The sequence below is a fragment of the Eubalaena glacialis genome, chromosome 13, assembly GCF_028564815.1.
Source record: "Eubalaena glacialis isolate mEubGla1 chromosome 13, mEubGla1.1.hap2.+ XY, whole genome shotgun sequence".
Classification (NCBI taxonomy): domain Eukaryota; kingdom Metazoa; phylum Chordata; class Mammalia; order Artiodactyla; family Balaenidae; genus Eubalaena; species Eubalaena glacialis.
Window position 1 is genome coordinate 88191581 of NC_083728.1, and position 13016 is coordinate 88204596.

The window sequence follows — 13016 nt, forward strand, 5'->3', positions numbered from 1 at the left end:
CCAATGAACAACCCCAACATTTATCAGCTTCTCGGGGATCCTCTGAGAGGCTCTGCCTCCTGCTCCCACAGAAGGGATGAGAGAGCAGGAAGGAGGTGTGAGCCCGCAGCTATTCCTCACAGGAGGCCACGGCGAGCTCCCCTGCATCGTCTCTGTGCTGTGGCTCCTCCCTCTGCTCCGGCTCTTCTCCAACATCCGCCATGAGTTGGTCCAGGTCCAGGTACAGGTCACTGGAGGCTCCATCATCAGAGGGGACACTTCCAGCCTCCTGAGGCCGTGGCTCCTGGGGTGCAGGCCCTTCTTTCCCCACCATGGGACAGGCCCCGGGAGGAGCTGGTGGGGTCAGGACCTCTGGCACTATTCTAGCTTCTTTGTCCTCAGATGAGTCACTTACTGGGGCCTTGCTTTGGGGAGCTTTAAATTTTTTCTTAGGGCCTAAATGAAAAAGTGACAAAACTGAGAGTCTTTAAGTTTTACATGTCAAATTCCTAAATTTCTAATTCCCAAACAATCTCTGGAAAAGATGACTTTTTCAATAGACAGAAAATGGGCTTTGGAGTCAGAAAGACCTGGATTTAAGCCACAGAACAGCCACAGGCTAGACACTGGTCTTAAGGAAATTTTAAAACCTTTGAGCCTCAGTCTCCTTACCTTTAAAATGGCAAATATCCAATCATAGAGATAATGAAAGAAGTAAAGGGAAATAAAGGGAACAATCATAGAACTATGTATCTAGCCAGCCCACAGAAATGTCAATAAATGTTAGTTCCCGCCTCCTCACCATTCTCCTGTCCCTGGAACAAATAAAATCACTAACCATTATGTTTCTATAATACGTGCTGCATTCATATAAAATGCTCAATTAAGACCACAAAAGGCAGAAAAAGAGTGTAAGACAAAAACAGCAACAAAGAACAAGGGCAAGAAAACCAGTAAGGAATGTTGTACGTATTAATCTAACTATACTCATAATCACTTTGAACGCCAATCACGTTGGTCTAAGTGAACCAATTAAAAGCTAAAGATTGTCAAAGTGGATCAAAAAAACATTGCCCACCTATATGTCGTCTACAAGAAACCCACTTTAAAGATAAAGACACATATATGGGACTTCCCTGGTGGCACAATGGTTAAGAATCCGCCTGCAGGGGCTTCCCTGGTGGCGCAGTGGTTGAGAATCTGCCTGCCAATGCAGGGGACACGGGTTCGAGCCCTGGTCTGGGAAGATCCCACATGCCGCGGAGCAACTAAGTCCGTGAGCCACAACTACTGAGCCTGCGCGTCTGGAGCCTGTGCTCCACAACAAGAGAGGCCGCGACAGTGAGTGGCCCCCGCTCGCCGCAACTAGAGAAAGCCCTCACACAGAAACGAAGACCCAACACAGCCAAAAATAAATAAATAAATAAATTAATTAATTTTAAAAAAAATCATGACTGCAGTTTAAACACAAGCGCCAAAATCCATGTTGCTTTAAAAAAAAAAAGAATCCGCCTGCCAGTGCAGGGGACACGTGTTCAAACCCTGGTCCGGGAAGATCCCACATGCCATGGAGCAGCTAAGCCCGTGCGCCACAACTACTGAGCCTTTGCTCTAGAGCCCGTGAGCCACAACTACTGAGCCTGTGTGCCACAACTACTGAAGCCCATGTGCTCTAGCTCCTTGTGAGTCAGTTTTCACATAATTGTCTAGAAATTTGTCTATTTTGTTTAAATAGTGAAATGTATTGTCACAGACATAACTTCTCATATCTGCACAAGCTCTAGTTATGTCTCCTTTTTCGTTTCTGGTATCGACCCACTCATGCTTTCTCTCTTACTTAATAAATCTTGTTAAAAGTTCATTAATTGTCTGAGTCTTTTCTTTTTTTTAATATTTATTTATTTATTTGGTTGCATTGGGTCTTAGTTGCAGGATCTTTATCACGGCATGTGGGATCTTTCGTTGTGGAGCGCAGGCTCTGCATTGCTGCACATGGGCTCCTCTCTAGTTGTGGCGCTCGGGTTCTAGAGAGCTCAGGCTTAGTTGCCCCGTGGCATGTGGGATCTTAGTTCCCCTACCAGGGATCGAACCAGTGTCCCCTGCACTGGAAGGTGGATTCTTAACCACTGGACCACCAGGGAAGTCTCCTGAGTGTTTTCAAAGAGTCAAATTTTGGCTTTTTCTATGCTTTCTACTTTGTTTGTTTTCTATGAAATTACTCATTTTATCTTTATTATTGACTTCTTTCCACTTTTTTGCATTATTTTGCTCTTCTTTTTCTAACTTTTTGAAATAGATATATAGCTCAGTCCATTTCAGCCTTTTTTTCTTTTCAAATAGAAGCATTAAGGCTATAAAACTTCCTACATCCTGCTTTAATTGCATTCCCCAAGTAACTATGTGGTCAGAATGTTATCTCATATCCATTTTTATTTCTTCTTTGATCCATACATTTTTAGAACTGTGTTTCTTGATTTCCCCAAATGACTTTTTCTTGTTTATCTTTCTGTTATTGTTTTCTGCAGGGGAAGTAGAGTTATTTGAAAGCAAGAAGGCCATTCTTGTAAGAAGGCAGAGGTGATACCATTATTATTTTTTTTTCTTTTATTTGAAGACATAAACTTCTGCTTCATGAAGAACAGCTGCTACCTTCAAATAAATATGGTGGTGACTCAGACAACAGGCTGATGAGTGACAGCCTGATACAGGTAGGACAGAACTGCTGGGTCCTACCTTGGTGACTGGAAATCTCCTTCCCCTTAGAAAGTGAAGGAAACACAAACCACTGATAGATTCTTCTTTCACTACCCACAGGTCCTCTATTTCAAGATGTCCTGGCCTGACAGTAACATCCCTCAGCCCCTGGGACCCTACTCTGCCTCTAAATCTGCCTCCAAGTTCTCAGAATCTCCCTCGCTCTTGGACTTTCTCCTCCAGGAGCTCTCAGACCTGACCCATCTTCTGTACTAGCCTCCAACCCTGGGCGATGGGGAGGGATTTTTGAGCCTCCACGAGCCCCCAGACCTTCACCTACCACCTAAGGGGTCCTGCTTATTAGGCCAACTGTGCCCTGGGAGGCTACCTGGAAGCATCCTTGTGACCACAGACCACCAAGAGGGCAGATCCATGACCCACAGTGGAGATCTGCTTTGGGTCCTGCCCTGAAGCCCAGGGTCCCTGGGGATATCCAGGATCTGGAAATGGCACATACCTGCTATCCTTCCCCCTGCTCTGGTGCAAGTGCAGCTGATCTACTCTAACAAAGTAGTTGGTTTTTTGGAGAATATGAAGAAAGCAAAGGACCACAGTAGATTTCATGGGGTATTTCCATGGAATTTGAAAACAAGTTAATTAGAAAACACCAAAACTGACATACAAGAGGAGAGAAAGAAAGAACAGAGCATGCAAGAGCTGTTGTTAAACGTCCAAGGTCTAACATACTGGTAACTGGAATTTCAGAAGAAAAGAGTGAAAAAGAATGCAGAAGAAATATTTGAAGAGACAACGTCTAAAGTTTTCCAAAATCAATTTAAAAAAATCAACCCACAGATCCAAGAAGCTCAGAAAACTCCAAGAACACACACACACACACACACACACCCCTAAACACGTCATATTTAAACCAATGAAAACCAAAGAGAAAAATTCAAGGCAACCAGAGGAAAAATATGGCATCTCATACAAAGAGGAACAAAGATAAGAATTACAACAGGCTTCAGGTCATAAGTTAGAAGAAAATAAAATGACATCTCTGAAGTACTGAAAGAAAAACTACCAATCCAGAATACTATACCCAGTAAAACTAACTTTCAAAAATGGTGACAAGGGACTTCCCTGGTGGCGCAGTGGTTAAGAATCCATCTGCCAATGCAGGGGACACAGGTTCGAGCCCTGGTCCGGGAAGATCCCACATGCCACCAAGCAACTAAGCCCATGTGCCACAACTACTGAGCCTGCGCTCTAGAACCACAAGCCACAGCTACTGAAGCCCGCATGCCTAGAGCCTGTGTTCCGCAACAAAGAGAAGCCACCGCAATGAGAAGCCCACGCACCACAACGAAGAGTAGCCCCTGCTCGCCGCAACTAGAGAAAGCCTGTGCTCAGCAACAAAGACCCAACACAGCCAATAAATAAATAAATTTATTTATTTAAAAAATGGTGACAAAATGACTTTTTCTGACAAACCAATGTTGGTGAGGATGTGGAGTAACTGGAGTTCTCAAACATTGCTGATGGGAATGCAAAATGGTACAGCCACTCTGGAAACAGTTTGACAGTTTCTTATAAAATTAATATACACCAAATATCCTTCAAATACAACAACCCCAGTATAAACAAACTGGTACATCCTTACAATGGAATACTACTCAGCAATAAAAAGGAACAAATTACTTTTACATTTAACAACATGGATGAATCTTAAATACATTAAGCTAAGTGAGAGAAGCCAAACTCAGAAGGCTACATACTCTATGATCTATTTTTATATGACATTCTGGAAAAGATAAAGCTATTTTAAAAGGAAACATCAATGATTGCCAGAGGGAGGTGACTACAAAGGATCATGAGGGAAGATTTTAGGGTCATGAAAACATTTTGTATCTTGATTGCATTTGTGGTTATGCAATTACATGTCCATCAAAATGTATAGTTATAACACTAAAAAGTAAATTTCACTGTATGTAAATTATACCTCAGTAAGTCCAAAATTTTTAAATGACAAAAATACTTTTAATATTTTTAAATGCATTGATAGGACTTCCCTGGTGGCGCAGTGGTTAAGAATCCGCCTGCCAATGAAGGGGACGTGGTTTCAAGCCCTGGTCCAGGAAGATCCCACATGCTGCAGAGCAACTAAGCCCGCGAGCCACAATGACTGAGCCCTTGTGCCACAACTACTGAAGCCCCCACGCCTAGAGCCGGTGCTCCACAACAAGACAAGCCACCGCAATGAGAAGCCCATGCACTGCAACGAAGAGTAGCCCTCACTCGCCACAACTAGAGAAAGCCCACGCGAAGCAATGAAGACCCAACGCAGACAAAAATTAATTAATTAATTTTAAAAAAACATTCTGGGCTTGCCTGGTGGCACAGTGGTTAAGAATCCACCTGCCAATGCAGGGGATACAGGTTCAAGCCCTGGTCCGGGAAGATCCCACATGCTGCGGAGCAACTAAGCCCGTGCGCCACAACTACTGAGCCTGTGCTCTAGAGCCCGCGAGCCACAACTACTGAGCCCACGTGCCACAACTACCGAAGCCCGCACGCCTAGAGCCCGTGCTCTGCAACAACAGAAGCCACCATAATGAGAAGCCCGCGCACCACAACAAAGAGTAGCCCCCGCTCGCCACAACTAGAGAAAGCCCGCGTGCAGCAATGAAGACCCAATGCAGCCAAAAATAAATAAATAAATAAATTTATTTTAAAAAAAACACATTCTATCTACTTTAAATAAATAAATAAATGCATTGATAATCTGTCAAATTTTAAAGGAATTATCAGAGGGCAAAATCTAAATGAAACTGGGAACTCAGAGAGTAATACACTAAAGACTGCTTTCCCCTTGAGGGCGTTTGCCAAGCTCAAGAAACTTGAGATTTGGTGTTCAGGAAGCCAAGAGCAGGATACAAACCCCAAAGTCTTTGACAATGTGGTGAGTCTAATAGGAAATTGCCCGCTTGGCATAAAGTCAGGGTCTCAAAGTTCTACACCCTCATATTGTGTGACCTGGAGACCACCACCCCACACTCAAGCAGAGGATTTCAAAGAATTTGACTGTCTTGGACCTTGGTCCAGAACAGACAGAGAAAACTCTTTCTGGAGAATTTATACCCACAAGCCAGCCCTTAGGTAGATGTGCAGTCCAAATTCACAGAACCAATGGCCTGAAAAATCTCAACCTGTGTTAATTTAACACACTCTAGGACGTTATTAGCCTAGATTTTTGGCAGAAGCAAAAATTTTCTTTGGAGAAGCCCACTATCAGGTGGGATTCTTCTATGCCTATTTGGTAACCTCTGAATTCAGTACCAAATTAATAGAAAATTCAATATCAGATTAATGAGCAAGGGATCTTATTTGGGTCACATTTAAATTAACCATAAGGTGTTGCTATTAATAGGGGTAACTAACCCAGAGCCAAACATGCTTATGATTTAGATCCATTAACTGTTCCTTACAGTCTCTGTGGCCTTCAAACCAGCTTTCCCATTTGTTACTTTTTGGCCATCTTTCCAATTTCTTCTTTTAGTTTTTTGCTCTTGTTAGCAGCTTTGACTTGAATTTGTCATTCCAATATCTAATATTAAATTAACTGCTTTAAAAATTATTTTTCCCCAGCTTTATTGAGGTAAAACTGACTAATAAAAATTGTATATATTTAGGTTGTACAGCGTGATTTTTTAAGGTGTACAACATGATGGTTTAATATATGTATACATCGTGAAATGATTACCATGATCAAGCTAATTAACACATTCATCACCTCACATTGTTACCTTTTTCTTGTGTATGTGGCAAGAACACCTAAGATCTACTCACTTAGCAAATTTCAGGTATACAATACAGTGTTGAGTATAATCACCATGCTGTACATTAGATCCCCAGAACTTATAACTGAAAGTTTGTACCCTTTGATCAACATCTCATTTCCCCCACTCCCCAGCCCTTGGCAACCATTTTATCCTCTGGTTCTATGAGTTCAACTTTTTAGATTCCACATACAAGTGAGATCATACAGTATTTGCCTTTCTGTGTCTGGCTTATTTCCCTTAGAAAATGTCCTCCAGGTTCACCCATGCTGCCAAAAAATGGCAGGATTTTCTTTTTTAAGGCTGAAAAATATTCCTCTGTGTGTGTGTATACATATGTGTATCTCACATTTTCTTTATCCATTCATCCATTAATGAGCACTTTTGTTTCCATATCTTGGCTATTGTGGATAATGCTACAGTGAACATGGGAGTACAGATATCTCTTTAACATACTGAGTTCATTTCATTTGGATACCCAGAAGTGGGATTGGGATCATATGGTAATGGTAATTACCATGGTAATTTTATTTTTAATTTTTTGAGGAAACTCCATACTGTTTTCTATAATGGTTATACCAATTTACATTCCCACTAACAGTCAGTACACACAGGTTCCCTTTTCTCCTCAATCTCGCCATCACCTGTTATCTCTTATCTTTTTGATAATAGCCATCCTAAACAGGTGTGAAGTGGTATCTCATTGTGGTTCGGATTTGCATTTCCCTGATGATTAGTTATGCTGAGCACATTTTCATATACCTGTTGGCCATTTGTATGTCTTCTTCGGAAAAATGTCTATTCATGTCCTTTGACAATATTTAAATTGGGTTGCTTCTTTGCAATTCAGTTGTATGAATTCCTTATATATTTTAGACATTAACCAATTATACAGTTTGCAAATATTTTCTCCCATTCTGTAGGTTACCTTTTCATTTTGTTTCCTTTGCTATGAAGAAGCTTTTTAGTTTGAGGTAGTCTCACTCGTTTTTGCATTTGCTGCCTTTGCTTTTAGTGTCATATCCAAAAAAATCACAACCAAGGCCAATGCCAAAGAGCTTTTTCCCTATGTTTTCCTCTAGGAGTCTATTGCTTCAGGTCTTACATTTAAGTCTTCAATCTGTTCTAAGTTAATTTTTGTGTATGGCATAAGTGTCTAATTTCATTCTTTTGCATGTGGTAACTAGTTTTCCCAACACTACGTGGTAATTCACAGAATTGAATACTACGCATGTGAAAATGAATGAATTACAGCTACCCACGATAAATGGGTAAATCACCCCTCTTCTGGAGGTGAGCCTGGGTGCAGATGCAGAGTTTTCTGGTAAGGTGGCTTGAAGCAGAGATAGCAGGGACAATGGTCTTTGCTTTCTCTGTGAAGTAAGTGCTGCCCCCTTCCGGAAGTGAAGAGGGAATGATGTGATGTGATTGACAAGTGCTTTGGGCGATGGGAGAAGGCATAAAAGATTGCATTTAAGAATGTATATAACAAAACACGGGAATTCCCTGGCGGTCCAGTGGTTAGGACTTGGCAATTTCACTGTCGGGGCCTGGGTTTGATCCCTGGTCGGAGAAATAAGATCCCACAAGACACGTAGCACAGCCGAAGGGGGGAAAAGAAAAGGAATGTATACAACAAAACAGAAACAGACTCACAGATATAGAGAACAAAGTAGTGGTTATCAGTGAGGGAAGGGAAGGGGGAAGGGGCAAAATAGGGGTATGGGATTAAGAGATCCAAACTGCTATGTATAAAATAAATAAGCAACAAGGATGTATTGTACAGCACAGAGAAATACAGCCACTTGTAATAACTTTAAATGGAGTACAATCTATAAAAATATTGAATCACTATGTTGTATACCTGAAACCAATATAATATTATAAATCAACTATACTTCAATTTAAAAAATCAAAAAATAAAAATAGAACCTAGGATAACCACCCCACCCCCCAAAAAAGAAGGGGAACTTTTAGCATCAGCAATTCGTGCACTAACCCATTGTGGTACGCTGCAACAGAAAAAATGGCAACAAATTCTTTGCAGCTCCTTCTATCAAGATGGAGAGGCTATTTCCTCATCCCTGAATCTGGGCTGGTCTGCTTTGGTCAACAGAATGTGATGTAAGTGATATTGTGCAATTTCTGAGCCTAGACCTCAAGTGGCCTTGCAGCTTCTGCTCTCAAGGGGCACAGTGGGGAGAGGACATTTCCAGAAATAATGACCAACACCAGGTATCACCTAATGCTAAGTGAACAATATAGAGAAGGCATAGTTAGAGTTTAAAATAAGGTTGGCACATTGAGGGGAGGTTTTCTGTAGGAGATGAGAGAGCTGAGCCTGGGTGTTTGAGATGGTGGAGAAAAGCGAGAGGATGGGGAGTTGGGGGGGAGTGGGCTCAAAGGCCTGCAGGAGAGGAGGATGTGGGTCTCTGAAAGGCGGTAGGCAGTCAGCCAAACTGGAGCGGAGAGCTGTTCTTGGAGAGAACTGGCCAAGAAAGCCTGGGTTATTCTGCAGCCAATGTCTGCCAGTGACTTGTGAGTAGAGAAAGCTGATCATATAGGTCCAGTTTTCCTAAGAGTTTTCACAAAAAAGAAGTTTGAAAGAAACAATCACTCTGGGCCCAACCTCCTAATATCTTAAGCACTTTTTCCCTCTGCTGTCAGCCCTCTCCCCACGCTGTTGTCCTCACTCCCTGTCTCTAAGGGATCATTTCCATCAGTGTTTGTATCCATTCACAACTCATCTTGTAAACAGCTGAAAACACAGTCAGAACAGCTTAGGCACCAAAGGAGTTGATTAGCCCAGGTGACTGATGAGTTAGCAGCGGATCTGGCTTCCCGTGCTCACACCTGTCATCTGGTCTGTTTCTCTTCACTGCCCACTTCTGCCCCCTACCCTTCAGCTTCATTCTCTCATTCTCAGTCCCTCTTTGGTGGCCCCAGCAGCTGCGGGCTCTTCCAACAAGGGGGCAAGATGACCCATCCTCCCATGTCAGTCTTGCAGGAAAGAACGAGACTTTTTCCCTTAGCTCCAGCAAAACCCCTAAGATTACTAAGGTGACCCGTCCATCCTGGAGACAATCAGTGTGGCCAAAGGGATGTGTTGCTCTGGGTGACCAGCCCTGAGTCAAGGGCAGGATACCCATGTTCTAAAAAGTAAGTCGAGACTGGAACTTTTATCTGTTTAACTTGAGAGTGTACAGCTCTAAATAACCCGTGCCCTCCTCTCTCATCCTCCGTGCAGCCCTGAAGCCAGTGGATCTACACACCACGTATCAGTTGGGTTCTCTGATGGCTGTGGACACTGCTCGGGGCATAGTGCGGCACTGGCACGCACAGCTGGCCCCTGCGCTCCCTCCACACACCAGTGGCCTCATTACAATTGGTGGCCCATGAATTGGGGGTGGCCTGGCTGGGGGCCCCCACACCGTGGTGGTGCCTAGGCACCCACTTCACCACCTTCCCTCCATCCATCTTTGTGCAACGACTGGCAGGGATCCGGGCCGCCGTGGCTGCACTGCTGGCCTGGGAGCCCCGCACTCTGGTGGTCATCAAACTGGCCAACACCGGCTACAAGTCCACGTACAGCAGCAACTGGTTCTCCCTCCAGGTGAACCGGCTCCTCTGAGCTGCCTTTGCTGACCATGTGGCCTTCGTGGACCCTGGGAAGTGACCTCCAGCCTGGCCCTGCATGACAGCATCCACCCGGAGAGGCTCATCGTCCACAACAAGGTGGACTTCCTCCTCTCCTTCCTCTCCCCAACCTGAGTGCTTCTGTCCATCCTGGGGCTGTGTGAACAGAGGGCCCAGGCACGGGGACCCAGTTGTGAAGAGGACCACAGCCACAGTAGAACTTCTGGGATAAGGGCAGGTGCCATCAAGCTCTCTCACCTGGAAGACCGCAATGGCTTTCGATCTAGTCCAGCCCATTCTACTGTTGCCCCACTCCAACCCCTTCTCCACTCAGAACAAGAGTGAGTATTTTAAAACATAAATGAGACCAGGTCAACGGCCTGGTCTTTTGTATCAGTATAAAGCCAAAGCCTTCTATCTCAGGACAAATCCAAACCCCTCACTATGGTTACCAAGGCCCTGCAAGATGGCACTGCCTAACTCTGTAGGCTCATTTTTTGCCACTCTTCCCCAGCATTCTGCAACCCAACCCCAAGGTCTTCTTGCTGCTCAAGTAGGTCAAGCCTGCCTCGGGGCCTTTATACCTGCTGTTCCAGCGCCTGGAATGCCCCTCTCCCAGACCTCCATGTGGCCAGCTTTTTCTCATTCAGTTCTCTCATCAAACATCACCTAGGAGGCTTTTCCTGACCACTCTCCCACCCCAGTACTCTATACCCTTCTCACCCTGCTTTTTCTGCATATCAGTAACCAGAACCCGTAATTATTTGATTTACTACTATTATTATTTACCTGTCTCCTTGAGTTTGTCTGGCTTGCTCACTGCTGTATCCCCGTGACCTCGAGCCGTGCTTGAGACATTGCAGGTGTGTTAAGCAGCATTCATTGAACGAATTAATAACTTAAAGTCAGATGACTAGAATGATACCTGTCTGCCCTGCACCTTCTCTCAGCAAGCTGCCTCCTCTGAGAAACAGGCGATGTATCGCCAAAGTGTCCCCTTGTTGCACTTGCTGGATTTTATCTGCATGATTATCACTATGAATGCTTCACATTTACATTTAGGGCAGTATGGTTTTTTTTCTTTTTTCTTTTTTATTGGAGAATAGTTGAAGAGCAGTATGATTTTCAATGCAGTTTCTACTTTTATTCTGGAAGACTCTCCCAAGAACATTCTCCCATTTTACTAATGAAGCCCAAGAGGTGGCACACAGCTGAGCCAGTCCTCGGTCCTAGTGATACTGGTGACAGCTGTGGCAAAAGTACTGTCCTCGCTGGAAAACTGGCCTCCTGGAAGGGCTGGAAGTGACAACCCATGACTCCTCTCTGACACGTCCTCTCGTGTCCTGGACGTCAGTTCCTTGTCTGGGGGTGGGGGGCTGGGGTCCCTGAAAGGAATCCAGTCAAGACTGGGGTTTATCGGTGCACCGTGGGCTCCCTGTCTCCGATCACGAGATCTGGCCGGCTGTTCCCCAGACTCTCTGTCTCTGGCGCCGAGGCTTCCCTAATCACCCTAAAGGGGGCTCCGTGACCAGGCACGACCACGTCGGCAGTGCCTAGGACCCTCTTCCGGCTGTGCTCCTGGGACACCGGGTCTTCGCTCAGCGCCTGCCACGAGTCCTCGTCCCCATCACGTTCAAACACATCGCCCACTACCATGACGGTACCCAGGGCCGTGCCAGCCACCACCACGCTCACGTCCCGCTGGCCACCATGGCCGGGCGTGGCCCACACCTCGAGTCCCGGCCTCAACCGCAGAGGCTGCTCCTCAGCCAGCCCGTGGGGGAGGTAGCGGCCCCCGGGGAGGCAAAAGTCGTGCGAGACCAGCAGGGCCGCGCCGGGAAACAGCCCCAGGTTCCCGATGTGGTCCGAGTGTCCGTGGGTCCCCACCACCAGAGTCACATCTCCCGGGGCCACGCCCTGCCCCGCCAGGGCCCCCAGGAGCGCCTCTCGAGCCCAGGGCCCCGCGGTGTCCACGAGGATGGGGCCACGGGCCGCCTCCTCCAGGGCGGTCTTCGCCTCGTAGCCCTCGGGCGGGGGCTCTCGGTGGCCGGACGCCGGGCCCCAGGCCTGGGGCAGAACAAGGGTCACGGAGCCGTCGGCGCGCACGGCGTCGCCGACCCCCTCGGGCTCCGCGTAGCCCTGCAGCAGAACCACCACAGAAAAGGCGTCGCCGGGCACCCGCAGAGGAGGCTCCCCGCGCAGCGGCTCGGTGCGCACTAGACCGCTCATGGCCGGAGAGGGACGGGCTGGGGAAAGGAAGTGGGGCCTTCGGCGACTGTCCGCTCCCTTCGGCTTTCCACACTCGCCCAGCCTCCGCGGAGTGAATCTCAGTTCCTTGCCACCCCTCTCACACCCTTAAGTTGGCATCGCCCAACTGAACTTCGGCGAGAATGCACCCGTCCCTCAGCGTCTTCGGCCACCACCCCGCTCGCGTGTGAGGGCCTCAACCGCCACCTTCCGGAGATAACCTTGTTATTTTCTTCATTCTAACCGGAGCCGCTCTCTACCTTGGACCTAGTTTTAGCGCCTCTTAGGTCTTGCCTCACTCTGAGGAAAGAAGAGACACCGGAAAAGCGCGTGGGAGTTTGTCCTCTGCGAGCTCCCGTAACCCAAGTATGGCGGCCCAGGCGTCGCCGCGCACGTAACTTAATTACGGCGCGTTTTCAGGCATGCGCGGACCGCGGCTGCGCAGTCCCAATCCTGAAACCCGTCTCAGCCTGCTGATCCGTGCCACCCTCCTTGGGCTGCAAAACTACAAAGCACCGTTAGCTTTTAACAGGACGGCGACCAACGGCCCTATTCACTGGGCGCTGTCGTACCGGCCAGCTAAGATGTGTGCACGGCAGTTGTTTGAAATTTGGGGCCCAGCTG

The 13016-nt window shown here is 46.4% G+C and overlaps 1 protein-coding gene across 5 annotated transcripts in view; it reads right to left on the reverse strand.

Annotated features, from left to right (window-relative positions):
* The window catches only part of MBLAC1 (metallo-beta-lactamase domain containing 1), a 73295-nt gene extending 60287 nt beyond the window's left edge, over positions 1–13008 (reverse strand). For 4 of the 5 annotated variants that reach the window (XM_061208670.1, XM_061208669.1, XM_061208671.1 and 1 more), the window contains exon 1: positions 10935–13008. In XM_061208670.1, coding sequence (XP_061064653.1) covers positions 11559–12374 — 816 coding nt within the window. In that variant the 5' untranslated portion in view covers positions 12375–13008 and the 3' untranslated portion in view covers positions 10935–11558. Of the gene's footprint in view, positions 1–260; positions 436–10934 lie in introns of those variants that run through there. The other variant, XM_061208673.1, reaches the window with a different exon arrangement.
* Positions 13009–13016: the final 8 nt, after the last annotated feature.